Source organism: Myotis myotis, unplaced genomic scaffold (genome assembly GCF_014108235.1).
Source record: "Myotis myotis isolate mMyoMyo1 unplaced genomic scaffold, mMyoMyo1.p scaffold_m19_p_5, whole genome shotgun sequence".
Taxonomy (NCBI): domain Eukaryota; kingdom Metazoa; phylum Chordata; class Mammalia; order Chiroptera; family Vespertilionidae; genus Myotis; species Myotis myotis.
Genome location: NW_023416357.1, coordinates 13,373,936 through 13,388,191, shown reverse-complemented (window position 1 = coordinate 13,388,191; position 14,256 = coordinate 13,373,936). Strand labels below are relative to the sequence as shown.

Below are 14,256 nucleotides of genomic sequence, written 5' to 3'. Positions count from 1 at the left end.
TGTCCCCACCAGGATGTCTCTCTATGAAAGATGGCCCCAGTATATAGTTCTTAATTACTTGCCTTCAAGCCATGTGTCCCCTCAACTATAAAGCACCAGGCGACACAGGGTAAGGGAATGGGTAACGACAAGAGCCAAAGAACAAGAAAATCGACACGTCCACGCACAGCATATTGACATATGTTGAGCCAGGTGTGTTTTGACCTTAACTGTTTGTGTGAAATGCTGTCTGTGCTATGGAATGAGACTCAGAAAGTCATCCTTTTGATTTCTTTATGTAGCAAGTGCCCCAGCTTCACCTCGGGAAATGATCAGCCTCAAAGAAAGGAAAACAGACTATGAGTCCACTGGCAGCAATGCCACTTACCACGGGACTAAAGGAGAACACACTTCCAGGAAAGACACCATGACAGGTGAGCTCAGCTTTGTGCGTTTCCCCCTTGGAGCTGGTGACTCGATCTGGGGTGGAGCAGAGGACTGGGGCGTCAGGCTTCAAGCCACGCTTGGCAGCTCAGCAGGACTCAGCAGTTAGCAGGTCACTGGAGAGTTTGACAGTGAAGACCCCCAGGAACTCGGGATGAGGAGATTAAGCCAGAAGTGTAAAAACTTAGCATCGTACTCCTGAAAAGAGCTAAGAGAAAATGTCCTCTACACACATTTTCCTCAGTCCTTCTTTGCCTGCCCTTTCCCTCTCACTTGCCCAGCTCACTTCTCTTGCATTAGAAAGAGAAATCATCATAGGTTTCTCCTTAGTTGGCATATCAAGTTTTGCCATTAGGAATGGAGGGAGGAAAAGGAGAATAAGAAAAGAAGAGGGAGAGGGAGGAGGAGCGGAAAGGACTGGGATGGCTGAAAAGGAAGAGGATTTAAGGAAAACCCACAGAACTTCTGTTAGGACATATTCTCCTCTTACCTTGAAACCAAACTCCCAAAGAGATTCATTCGAACAATGACCACAATTTCCCTAAGGACTAATTGATCTTTTATGCTCCTCATCTTTCACTACCCCAATCATACCCATTTGTCTTTCCTTTCTCATCAGCTAGGACTCTGTGGAGGCCAAACTTGGTGCCCTTCACCAGCCCTCCAGAGTGCCCTGCACAACCTGTTTAACAATCAGACTTGACATAACTCTCCTATTATTCTGTACAACTCTCTTTGGGGCAGGGTGTGCCTTTCACATTCATCATCCCATCCAGGCTCTCTGCACACCTACCCTCTGCCCCCATTTGCCCCTCCTCCAAGGACTTGGAGGCATTGATGTAGAGAGGGTTATGTATTAGACACAGAGCTGCCAGAGTCGTCAGAATCTCTAACTAAGGAGTCCCACCCTTCTTTGCCACATGGATATAGAGATGGGTCCCTCCTGAAAATCGGCCATGAGGAACAGGGCCAGACTGGGCCAGTCATTAAACTGGGGTGCGAAGAGTTCAGTCCTAAACACACAGTGAGACTCTCTTATCAGAAAAATCTTAAAAGCATAGGGTGCATTTCTCTAATATTATTTAGGTCTGGCCTGCAGGGAAGCAGAACAGACAAACTGGATGATTTATGAAGATTTCTTCCAGACCAGCATATCTAAGAAAATTTTTCTGATGGTAAATGTATTTACCCCAGAGGCAGTGTTTCCGTGGTAATTCTGCACGACTGCATAGAGAAAAGCATAGTAAACAGTTGCCCATGATCCCCACTCCTAGGTCAGCACTCTGCCTCCACACACAGACCCTATAAGGGAATGTCTACCCTCACTCTTGAAACATCTCCCGAATGAGAGGACTGAGCTCATTACAAAGGATGTACTATATCACTGGCTTTCCCCCCATCAATGTCACCCTGGTTATAGATGAGCATAAACAAAGGAAGTTTCGAATTTAGATGCCGAGTCCCTAGAGTCAACACATTCAGCAAAGAATCTAATTTGTCCTGATTACTCCAGAGTAATAGTGACACCAAATCCACCTGACCCGTTCATTTTGTGATTAGCCACCTCACTGGCAGTCTGGGATGATAAATTGAGATTATAATTACAAGAAAAATTGTGAAATTGACTGCATTGTTATTTAAGTGTAACTTTTCTCTTTAACTTTCTTGCCCAGTGTAATCATTCAAAGGCTTTTAAATGTGGATGTTTGTGTTGAAATAATTCCAATGGCACATGATCATGCCATGCACACATAATGAAATAAAATAAAATCTAATGTGCTTCTGATCTTTAGTCTTCCTAGAAAATGGCAGGGATCTTGACAACTCCAGGATTGAGATATGTATAAATTTTCAAACTCAAATAGAGGCTTAAACAGTGTTGCTCTAATTTATTAAAAACACAAGTCGATACTACACTGTCAGTCATGTAGCAAGCCTAGAAGAACATTGAGATCTTCATTGAATAGTGTGTTTATACTGAAAGGTTCCCTTTAAGCCAAAAAGACAGTTGTTGATGGTAGTGGTGATGATGTTGATGGCAATGGTGGTAATGGTAGTGTGCAGTATGCTGGTGGTGGTGATGGTGGTGGTGGTGGTGGTGATGGTGGGAGTGGTAGTGGTTATAATGGTGATGGTGATGGTGATGGTGATGGTGATGTGCAGTGATGATAGCAGTGATGGTGGTGGTGATGGTGATAATGGTGGTGGTGATGGTGATGGTGGTGTGCATTGATAGTTGTGATGGTAGTGGTGTGCAGTGATGGTGGTGGTGATGGAGGAAGTGGTGATGGTGATACTAGTAGTGATGATGATGGTGGTGTGCAGTGATGGTGATGATGGTGGTAGTGATGGAGGAAATGGTGATAGATGGGGTATTGGTAATGAGGATGATAGAGATAATAGTGTGCTGAGACTGGTGGTGGCACTGCCACTTTCTATAGTGGTATGAATAAGTCCCCAGCCAAGCCAGGTGAGAGACAATAAATCATATAGGAACAGAAAGAATGAATTGCCAACCTCCACTTGGCAACACTTCAGCAAGTGCCCATCGTTCCAGCATTTATCGACAGATCAGGTGTCTAGCGACCTCTGCATCAAGAGCACTACTTTTTCTCATTCACCAATAAATCCAGGGACACGTAAAGCTCAGGGCATTGAAACTGCCCCTTCTTTGTTTCTAAGGCATCAGAGGATGTCCCACCATTTCCCCCAAATGAAATAATCCCTCTGCTGTGGTAAACCAAGAGAAATTTCACCCTCAAAATGCAACCTGGGAAAAATGAAAAAGTAAAAGCAGTTTCTCGCCTGGGTTATAATCTCATCTATTAGGTCTTAGAAATACAGATCCACTTAGGATTTTATCCCAGGCTTCCCTCCACCCACCTTTTCTGGATTCATTTTCCACCTTAGATGGAGTCACTTAAAATGTATCTGTCTTTAGTGTTTCTTTGCCACTGAGGAGCCTTCAGAAGGCCAAAGTCAGCTGTTCATTCAAGCTTGCAGGACTGATAGCTTTTCCTGGTGGTCATGATCCCTGGGAACATTACATGTTCAGAAGCTCGCATCACAGGAGGGCTGTGCGATCCTGGCAACTAGACAGCCTGACCTGAATCTTCAACAGGGGATTTTGCCCTTTCTTCTAAGCTTCCCAAATGCCTTTACATCAAATGGTCTATCCTGTTTTTGTCAGTGTCTCTCGTATGCCTTTTGCAGCCATTCTAATCTTTATTATGTTGACTCAGTTAGAAATTGAGGCTTATAAAGAAAAGGAAAGGCCTTTTCCGATGAGCCCACTCTGAGCTCCACATACAGGGGAGAAGCATTCACGAAAACATCTGTTTCATGTGTCTGCAAAGGCCTCAAGTTCAATCTCAGCTACACACACTCTTCTAAATAGATGAAGGGGCCAAAGAGCAGGAGGAAAGAACTTCCAGTAGAGACAACTTTAGCTCAGAAGCCACAAACACGACAGGGAGGGAGGCCAAGGCTATCCTAGGGTATTGTCTACCAAATAAAATTACATTTAATTCTAATAGGAAACATGTTTTCACCTTATTCATGGAGTGATAAGTTCTATCAGAAAATTATGCCTCAGAAAGCAGGTTTTCTTTGGTTTACTCATTCGTTCATTCATTCATCCATTCAGCAAATAAAGCACTCATTCTGTGAGCATCACCAAGGCCAGGCACTGTCCCAGATGCTGGGATACCTGCAAAGGTGTCAGCTCATGGAGCTTCTGCTCCCATTAGGGAAGGCAGGTAGTACACAAGGTAAACAATAGAGCAAGCTCACCAACAGGGTAATGGCACACGGTTGTTGAGCATGATGGTGAAAATAAACAGGGTAATGAGATAGAGGATGACTTTAACTGACAAGGTCAGGGAGGAGACACTTGTGCCCAAACCTAACCAGCAGCAAGATGAGGCAGTCCAGAGTGTGCAAGCAACATCTATGTCAGAGGATCAGCAAGTACAACATCCCTGAAGCAACACAAACTTGGCAGGTTGGACCAGCATAGCTAGGGCTCACCACATAAGGGAAGAAGAGAGGGAGACATTTCAGAAAGTTAGGCAGAGGCCAGATCATTCAAAGCCTCATAAGCCATAAAAAGGAGCTTGGCTTTTACCATCATCCAGTTTGGCTAACAAGATGATTGCTCAGCTTGGGAACAGGATGGATGGAGGAGCAGGTTTGGGCAGAATGGACGCTGGGCCTTCAGGGAGGATTCTGTAGCCGTGGTGCAGCCGAGGTTTTCACAGCAATACGGAGACCGGAGTGATGTGTATTCAAACAGAATCTATCTGAGTGGTGTTTCACATTGAAAATAGGCTCTTAGCCCTCACTCCTCCAGTAAAATTTCAGAAGAGGAGTTTTATTGCACAGCTATTATATGCTTGTAGTAATAATCAGAGGTGAAATAGTAGCTTACACTGACTTTGTGTCTAGAGTGGCCTGTCTCTATGACAGAAAAGATGGTGTGTCATCTTATCTCATTATCCCATAGATACTGGAAGCAAAAGATAAGCCCTTCTTTATTTCTAGAGTGTTTTATACTCAATGACACTCTAGAAAGAAAAAAAGCTTTTCAAAATCTTTCTTTAATCATGACTTTATAGTTGCTATGAAGGGAGCGGTGCCTGGGGCCTTTCCTCTGGGCTTGTGGCAGGAGCCTCAAGGGTTCCAGGTGAAAAAGTGGGCAAATGAGCACCCTACCCAGGCCTTTGGAAGCTGCCAATAACTAGAAGAGACTTTCCTTTCTTTCAATTTGACCTTGGGCTGCTCACAAGACAGAGTGGGGCTCCTGTATGTGCCTAACAGGATTCCAGAGCCACAGCCACCCAGACACACAGGGCACCCGCAGGTGATGCTTTCCACCTGTCCTTCCGGCCTTTGAGAAACGAACAGTCTGAACGATGCCTAACCATTTCTGTGAACTCAAATTAGAAATTTCATTCTTGTCATTCTCCTGCTAAAAACTAAGCTGCTGTTACTGATTCTGGCATGCTTCAGTGCAAGTGACAAGCTTTTATTACCCGCCCGTGTTCACCAGGAAGGAAGGCCATAAAACTTTCAAAATGACCATCTGTCTGTCACACCTGCCCTGACCCTGTCTACTATCTGAACATTACTGCAGGAGACTGACATGCTATGGGGATTTTATAGAAGAGCTGTGCTTCTTTCTTAATTTCTGTATGCAAAGTGAGGTGTTTGAGGCCAAAGAATTTCTTCCACTTGGAATGGTTCAGGAGAAACCAAGCATGTTAGGGCAAGAACTTGCCTCGATAACCATTAGTCCTCCATTTGAAATCTTGCTCTCTTTGCTAATACATTTGTTTCCCTTTGCTTTCAGCTCAAAATACTGGAATTTCAACTTTGTATAGGAATTCATATGGTGCGCCCACTGAAGACATCAAACATAACCAGGTAAAGGAGATACAGAACGTTTGTAGTATTCATTTTCCCCTTCAACTCATGTCAGCTGTCCTGGAATTGTAAAAACACATTAACTTCTTTCTCCCAGGCATAAAGAACAGCAATGAAAAGGAAGTACTGTCCCCTGCTGCTCTTCCCTCTGGCGTCACCCAGCCTCTATGCAGGTGGTGGTAGTCATTAGAACAGCCGCACATTTGGAAAGAGTCTTAGATTTCACCACAACCACACACTTTATTTCATGGCAGAAAGCAAGTTTCCTACTATGATGCAAAACTTAAAAGAAATAAGGCAAGCCCCAATTATAGGAGCATAAGATGCTGGTTTCTAGACAAATTTCTCACTACTAGACAGGAATTAAGTAACTCCTATAACCCAGCCAACTCTCATTCAGAAGAAAGCATTCATTATGAGTGATAGTTACTAATGAGATAGACACATCAACTTCAATAGGAACAACTAGAATGCATTTTAATGTGCCTTGCAACTCCAAGTCCAATTGAAGAACCAGCAGTCCCAACATCACTGGGGGCTTATGAGAAATGCAGAGGAGATTCTTCTCTAACCCTTACCCCAACCAAGGGTTTGTCTGCATCAGACTCACATTTCATCCAGATATCCAGGTGATTTTGTGTCCGTTCAGGTTTAAGGAGCTCTGGGATGGTCAGTACTTAAAGAATTGATCTAAGTATGTATGTATGTGTTTTATTCTACAAACATTCATCAAGGCCCCTTTTCTCCATGGTTCTGTGGGGACTATAAAAGGCAAAAGGCACAGCCTGTGGTCCTTCATTGATGGACAACTTCATACTTTTCTCCCCCGTCAGTGGTCATTACGGAACGAATGACATGCTTGTAACTGTTGGCTACTAATATCTGTTGTGAGAACTGGCTTCTTGCTGATACGCTGGATTCCTCTCAGGCATTAGGAAAGTTGGGCTGAAAGGATAAACCTGAAACTGTTTGCTTGATCACAATATCCAGATGAAAGCCAACATGGAAGGCCAATGGGTTGTTTGTGGACATTTCTCAACACCCAGCAGGGCAGCATCTCTGAAAAGGGAAAGGCCCCTTCGAGCAGGTAGAATCTCCTCTGCAGGACCATTTCCAAGGAAGAAGAAGGAGGACATGAAAAGTATCTCCTAGACCTGAAATTATTTTTTGCTCTAATCAACCATCAACAGGAGAAATGAGAGTGGGTAGAGGTGTTATCCTCTTGCCCTCAATTTTCCAGTTCATGCACAGCCACTCCTGAAACATCTGGTGTTATTTGCAACCCCCCAGTGAATGCCTGGACCCTCCAGCCTGCCTGACACATGGCTAATATCTACTCGAACTCCCTCAGTTCTAGCCTTTGCTAAAAGCAAAAAAAGCCAATGAATAAACTGAATAGATAAGTCAGGGTATGAGCTCTAGAGGAGAGGTCACCAGGGATTTCCTCCAACTATTTACATGTCAACATGCCTGCCCAAACATAGAGGAAAATAGAAACAAAATAATTGGAAATGCCAATTCTGTTTAAGGAAATCAACCCTTTTTCTTTTAGCAAATATCAGGTACAGTGAGCAAACTGTCCTCAGCTTTGAAAGATGCGTGTAGGATGTGATAGGACCCTGATTTGCATCCAAGAGTGGAAGGTTAGTTTTTACTTTAAGTAGATCAAGAGAAGCTGGTCACCAGAATCCACTTATTCTACACCAGCCATTTTCTTGTGGAATTCTGCTGTTGTTGGCAATGAAGAAACACCTTCATGTGGTCCAGAGATCCTTAGCATCTTTCAGTGTGGCTGCAGGAGGCTCCAAAGGACTGCTTGCAATCTACCTTTAGAGGACAGTTCATAACGATTCTAGGGGCATGTTCTTCACCGAAGCCTCTTCTGAGCACTTAAGCAAATTACAATTAATGTGCTAAATTGGTGTTTCTACTACAAGAGAGGGCACAGCCTACTGTAGCCATTTCCCCAGGGTGCCCCAGAATGTACTCAACTCAGCCTCAGTGTGAATGTCAAAGCCACAACAGCTCAGGTGAATGCTGCTGAAACCCAGCAGGGATGGATACCAAGTCCTGCATCACTTGTCAGCCCAGAGGAGATGTTGTCAGCAGGCCACCAGCAGAGCTGGGTCCCATGGCCATAGTTTAGTGCCATCATTATTCCATGAGCAGGTTCAGCAAAGGGAAGTAGGCAGTCAGACTGTTAACACCATTCTAATATCAAGGAACATTATAAAATGTCAAAGAAAGTTGTTGTTTTTTCCTTAAAATTTTTCAAGGAAATCATTGCAACACGCCAATGAAAAACTTGAGAAAAGAATAAAGTGTTTTTTTTCTTTCGGACTGCTATGGAAATAAACTTTGGCTGTACCTGCAGTTCCCACTTGGGAACTAAATTAAGTTTGACCATCCTAACCATTTGAAAGAGGAGACAACCTGGTTCTCTTCCAGTTGGGTGGGTCTAGAGACCACCTGTAGACATCATCCATGACGCGGTTTCTCTGGCCACGTGAGCATCGCTGGCCACTCCAGATGGAATGCTTTCATTTGAGGAAGTTCCCTGAGCCAAAAGTGACTTCACAACCTTTCAGCTGGTAAAAAGCCAGCTTGAACCATTTAAGCAGGAGAGACACTCTGGGTTCATTCAGTTTTAGTGTCAAACTGCTGAGCATTCTAGTCTCCTGGGTGTCGTAGGCACCAGCTAGACCTCATGAGCTTCAGAGGTGGCTGGGCAGTGACTCATCTCACAGAAGAAATGATTCCCTAGTGCAGTGGTCAGCAAACTGCGGCTCGCGAGCCACATGCGGCTCTTTGGCCCTTTGAGTGTGGCCACGAAATTTCAATCACACTGTATGTGCGCGCCCACACGTGGTATTTTGTGGAAGAGCCACACTCAAGGGGCCGCAGTTTGCCGACCACTGCCCTAGTGGAAACTGGTTTTAGGTGCATCTCTAAAATAAAGCAAAAAACAATGAGAATGAGGCAACAGCAATGCATGGCCTGGTGAAGTCAGGGCCTGGGCAACAACTCTGAACCTGGCTCTCCTGACTCAGAGGAAAAGGAGCCAGGCTGCTATTAGCTATGACACTCCCCCTGTGACTACCTAGGACTCCAGTCTCACTCTCAGGGAATTCCATGCTCCTAAAGAAATACCCATTGATGTGATATAAGGTTTGTGATCCTTAGTTTTTATGTTTGGAGTCAACAGGTTATGCACATAATTTTAAGAGTTAACTACTGAAACACTTCAAAAATTCTACTGCGCTTTTAGCAGTCCATTCCATCCTTATAAAGAAAACTAGCAGGCTTAACTGCTATATCCAAATAGCAACAGAATTTTTGTTCATAAACAAGAAACCAAGGGATTTGGTGTTTTGATTCAAATTATTACTGATGACAACAAAACAGCCTCTTGAGTTCCTAGTTGGTTTCCCCAGTCTCGCTGCCAGGTGGGAAGGACTAAAATTATTGTCCCCAGAAATGAGGAAATTGACATTCCAGGTGGGTAAGGTTTGCCTTTGGTCACCCATCTAGGAAGAGGTAAAGACACCAACATAGTTCTCCTGCCTTCTTATTCCATTTTCCCTGCTCTGTGCCAATGGTGCTCTACTGTGAGCCTGTTAGACACAGATGAAGGAAGAAAAGGAGGGAAGAAGGGAGGGAGGAATTGAGGGAAGGAAAGGGAAATGGAGGAAAATTGACAGAGAGCTAGAGAGAGAAGAAGGGAGGAGGGGAGGAGCTAGATATAGAAAGACATAAACATACATGTATACATACATGTTTATGACTACTTGAAGATTAAACAAAGATTCTGTTAAATATTGAATATAGTGCGCACTGAAATAGCAACAAGCAACACAGTAAATTCTAGTTCCCTCCCAGCTCCAACCCTTTGAATGTTCTATGCTTGGGTAGCAGCACAGTGTCGCAGTGGAGAAGCTCAACATCACTTCACAGCTCTTCAAAGAAGAGCTTGTCCAAGTCATTTGGTAGACCTGGTCTTAGCAGCATTTAATCATATATATTTATGATTAAACATATCCTGCAGATTCGTTCCCAATGTCCTCTCATGGCCAGACTCTTAGATTCACAAACGTCTACGCCTTGTGGACTTTCACAGGTGGACAGAAATCTCATTCAACCACCCCTCGCTGGAAGTGTGGCAGGCACTGGATGGCAGCTGTGATGAAGTTCACCCCTTTGAAGAACAGGTTGATTGCTAGAATAAATCAATTACATAGAAGGGGGAGTTTTGTGTACTTGAGAGAAGAATTATGTGCAGGCCCTTAGAAGCATTCATTTACACACAACGTGCTAATTGCAAATCATTATCTATTAACTAAGACCAATTTCTAGAGGATGTTTCCATGCTAAACCTTAGTTAAATGAATAGGGAATTACTGAATTGGCTCGAAAATGATCAAACCGTTTCTTTAACAGTATTTTATCATTCACAGCAGACCTCCTCCCCGATTATTGCATGTGAGCAGAGCTTTGTGCATGCCTGTGTGCCCTGGCTGTGGGTCTGGCCCTCACCCCACGCCCTGGGAGGTTCTGCTTACTTCAAGGGCATGGTCTTAGAAAGGGACCCCAGCAAGGAGGGAGGTAGCTAGGCCCCTCACATACAAATGCTGATTATCAACCTATGAACGTGCCAAGCAGAGGGAACTAATTCTTGACTTCACATACCTCAAAGTATCCTGTGATCCCTTTAACCTTAAAGGCCCCCTAAATCAGACAGGAACCTCAGAGGACAAGAGTGCAAATGGGGAGCATTGAACTGGCAATTCTGAAGATTCCTCCCCACTAACCAAAGGCTTCATAATTCCACAGCTTTCTCGAGTTCTATCAGGTCTTAATTGAACCAAGTTAGAAACATTTTGGTCCTGCAGAGTATAATATATTTAGAGTGGATTCTTTCTTTTCATTATGTGCTTCTCTGTGTTTCTTTTTAAAGCTGTGGTACAGGTCACTTAGGCAGGTGTGATGGAATGGCCCTACTATGAGGAAGCTTTTTCCTGCAGAGAAGTATTGATCCCAGCCCTCTGCCCTGCCAGGAAGATGCCTGAGTATCATGAGACCTTGTACTGACTCTGTCTGGGATTGCAACTCCTAGGAATAATAGAGAAATGCAGGGAGGATCCAAATCAACTACTGTGTTCTATAGCATCTCATGTGTACCTCTGTAATTTATCAAGCTTATCTAGGAAAATGGAGTAGCTGTGGAAGTTTGGTGGTTCCTCAAAAAATTAAGCAGAATCACTACAAGATCCAGCAATTCCACTTCTAGGTACCAAAAATCCTTGAAAGAAAGGACTCCGACAGATTCTGGTACACATATTCATTGCAGCATTTTGATAATAGTCTAAAGATGGAAACAACCCAAGCAACCATCAACAGATGAAGGGATAAACAAAGGTGGTATCTCCATACCTGGTATATCACTTAGCCTTTAAAAAAATGGAACTCTCTTCACATGCTACAGCATGGATGAACTTTAAGGATATCATGCTAAGTGAAAGAAGCCAGACACAAAGACAAATATTACATGACTCCACTTTTATGAGACACCTAGGTTGTTCAAATTCCTAGAGACAGAAAGCAGAATGGTGGTTGCCACGGGTTAGGGGAGTGGGGAGTGGGGAGTTATGCTTAATGGGACAGAGTTCCTGTTTGGGATGATGAAAGTCCGAGAAATGGAAGGTGGCGGTGGTTGCACAACATGTGAATGTACTTAAGACCACTGAAGTATACACTTAAAAATGGTTAAAATGGTCAATTTTACGTTATGTATATTTCACCACAATAATAATTTTTCAAACTGAAGCTCTAGAATGTTAGCATGTGGACCCTGTAACCAATATTTTTAAAGAAGGGCAATCAGTAGTTGGCAGTATTGGGGGACGTGCCATGCTGGTTACTGCCTGGGTGACTGACGTTCCCAGCCTTGACCTTGAAGGAGCATGGAGTGCCTTGATCCAGGAGGAGGTTGGATCCAGGGGAAACGAACTAACCCAGGTGGGTCTTGTTTTCCGGGCAGGTTTCTGCACAGCCAGTCCCACAGGAGCCCAGCAGGAAAGATTACGAGACCTACCAGCCGTTTCAGAATTCCACGCGAAACTACGACGAGTCCTTCTTCGAGGACCAGGTCCACCATCGCCCTCCGGCCAGCGAGTACACCATGCACCTGGGACTCAAGTCCACCGGCAACTATGTCGACTTCTACTCGGCTGCCCGTCCCTACAGTGAACTGAACTATGAAACGAGCCACTACCCCGCCTCCCCCGACTCCTGGGTGTGAGGCGGGCGGCACGAGGCGCTCCGGGAACAGTGCATGTGCATGCATACCACGAGACATTGCTTCTTTTAATTTCCCCCCTGCAAGTTTAGTTTGCTAAAGCCTGTTCCGTAGGAAGGCTGTGATAACCAGTAAGGACATACGAAGAGCTATTTTAGAAAGCTAAACGAATCGAAAGTTAACGTGGACGTCAGTAGAAAGCTAAAGCGATCCTAAAGGTGACGACCTTGAGCGACACCTTTCTAGTTTGAGCTGTAGGGTATGGAGGGTATTGAACGTGGCTGGAGACAGCACAGGAGGCGGTCCCGTCGGGGCGGTGGGGCGCGAAGGTTATAAGCACAGAGGCAGGCAGCACGGGTCACACACTCTCGAAGGACGGCTTCTCATGCTTTGTTTCCTCTCTCCATCCGTTGTGATTCTAGGCTTCCGGTTGCATTGGGGTCCCTCTGTACAGCAAGACGTTTCTTGCCTTTTGTTAATGCATTGTTGTAAAGTATTTGATGTACATTACAGATTAAAGAAGAGAAGCGCGTTGTGTATATTACACCGATGCCGCAGTGTTTCCTCATCTATGGTTCTAAATATTGCTTCAATCTCAAACGTTTGAAAGATGTATGGATTTCCAGTTTTCCTTTCTTTTCTCTCTCTCGGTATGTTTTAACCAAGAAAAAAAAAATGGAGAAAAAGGAATATTTAGCAGTATTGTTCGTTCTGATATGTGAACTTGTTTGTGGCAACTAAGCAAGGCATTCAGCAGTTTCTGACAATTAACACACATCATTCCACACTCCTTGTCAACAAAGTGCTTTTTCACTGCCTAAAATTTTAGATGTAGATATTTGAAATAGATTTTTTCATTTATACCAGTTTTCTTTATGATGATACAGTGTTAAAAGAAAATAAATTACAATTGATCTGTCATCCATATTTGCTAAGAATGTCTATTTCCAAGGACCTATCTTACAAAATACACATTCTTGCTCGTGTGTCTGTGCGTGTGTGGGGTGTGTGTATGTCCATGTATGTACAAAAAAATGACCTGTGTGAGGTTTTATTTTGACAGAAGCGATTTCATTTGCTGTTCATCTTGTACAAACTGTTCCTGGTTTTCAGTATAAATGTACATCAGTTTGTTCCTTTCGTACTCTCTCTATTCTTCTGACCATCTAGTGACTCAGGACATTAGGCCAGTTGAAGTGAAGTTATAGGATTTTCACACATTCACACACTCTCCAATGCCAACTCTTTCTACAGGTCCATTTCCCTCCATGTTTTATGCCCTTAGAACACGCTAAACCATGGCCAACTCAATAATTTCATGTGGGGGCCAATTACTTGAAGTATCCACAGAAAATGTAAACTGCTCGCCTTATTCCTCCCCAGACTCTTTTTGTTCATGTCACAGGGAGCAGTAGACAATGATGGATTAGATTATTAAAAGTGAACTTGAAGCAAATGTTAGAATAGTGGTTAACAGAGCTAAGAAATAAGGCTAACGATTTAAAAGAACACGGGCTGTGGGTAAATTAGCTTTGCTCTTTAGATGCAAGTGACTGAGGCCAATAGGTGCCTAGTAAATGTTAACTGTTCTTGGAAAAAAAATAAAAAATTAAATAACAAAAGAAATTGGCTGCCATCTTCCTTTAAAACTTGCTCCCCTTCACTCTACCTAGTTTAATTCAGCTCAAAGTCTAAAATCACAGTTTCTTCTTCCAAATTTAAAAACAACCAAAAGATTCTTTTGTTCCTGCCTGTTTTTGTGATTGAAAAGCTGATTTCCAGAATATAGCAGTAGACAAATTTCCATATGAATTGTTCTACAAATTGCCTACATGCTGGACCTGTTGGGCTGTTTACTATAGGACTCTACATTTCTGGATTCCCTCCCAGGAATGCTTCAGTCCCTACAGGGAGAGATAAATATGTAGCATCAAACACAATGTTTCCACTTCGTCCTTGTCATAGAATGAAATAGTAAAGTTCATTGAGGTAGAGATTGTGGTATAGACGTTACTGTCAATTACCGAATAGCTGGTTTAACTTTTCCAAAAGTAACAATAGGACACATTCCCTGGTTTGATTTGTGCAGAGGGAATCCATGCATGTGTTAAAAA

General features: G+C 43.5%; 1 protein-coding gene across 3 annotated transcripts in view; it reads left to right on the top strand.

The window, feature by feature from the left end:
• Positions 1-13,759, top strand: part of CTNND2 (catenin delta 2) — a 795,027-nt gene extending 781,268 nt beyond the window's left edge. For all 3 annotated transcript variants that reach the window (XM_036310692.1, XM_036310691.1, XM_036310693.1), the window contains 3 exons: positions 282-413; positions 5,774-5,847; positions 11,885-13,759. In XM_036310692.1, the coding sequence (XP_036166585.1) occupies positions 282-413; positions 5,774-5,847; positions 11,885-12,145 (467 nt within the window). In that variant the 3' untranslated portion in view covers positions 12,146-13,759. The remainder of the gene's footprint in view (positions 1-281; positions 414-5,773; positions 5,848-11,884) is intronic.
• Positions 13,760-14,256: the final 497 nt, after the last annotated feature.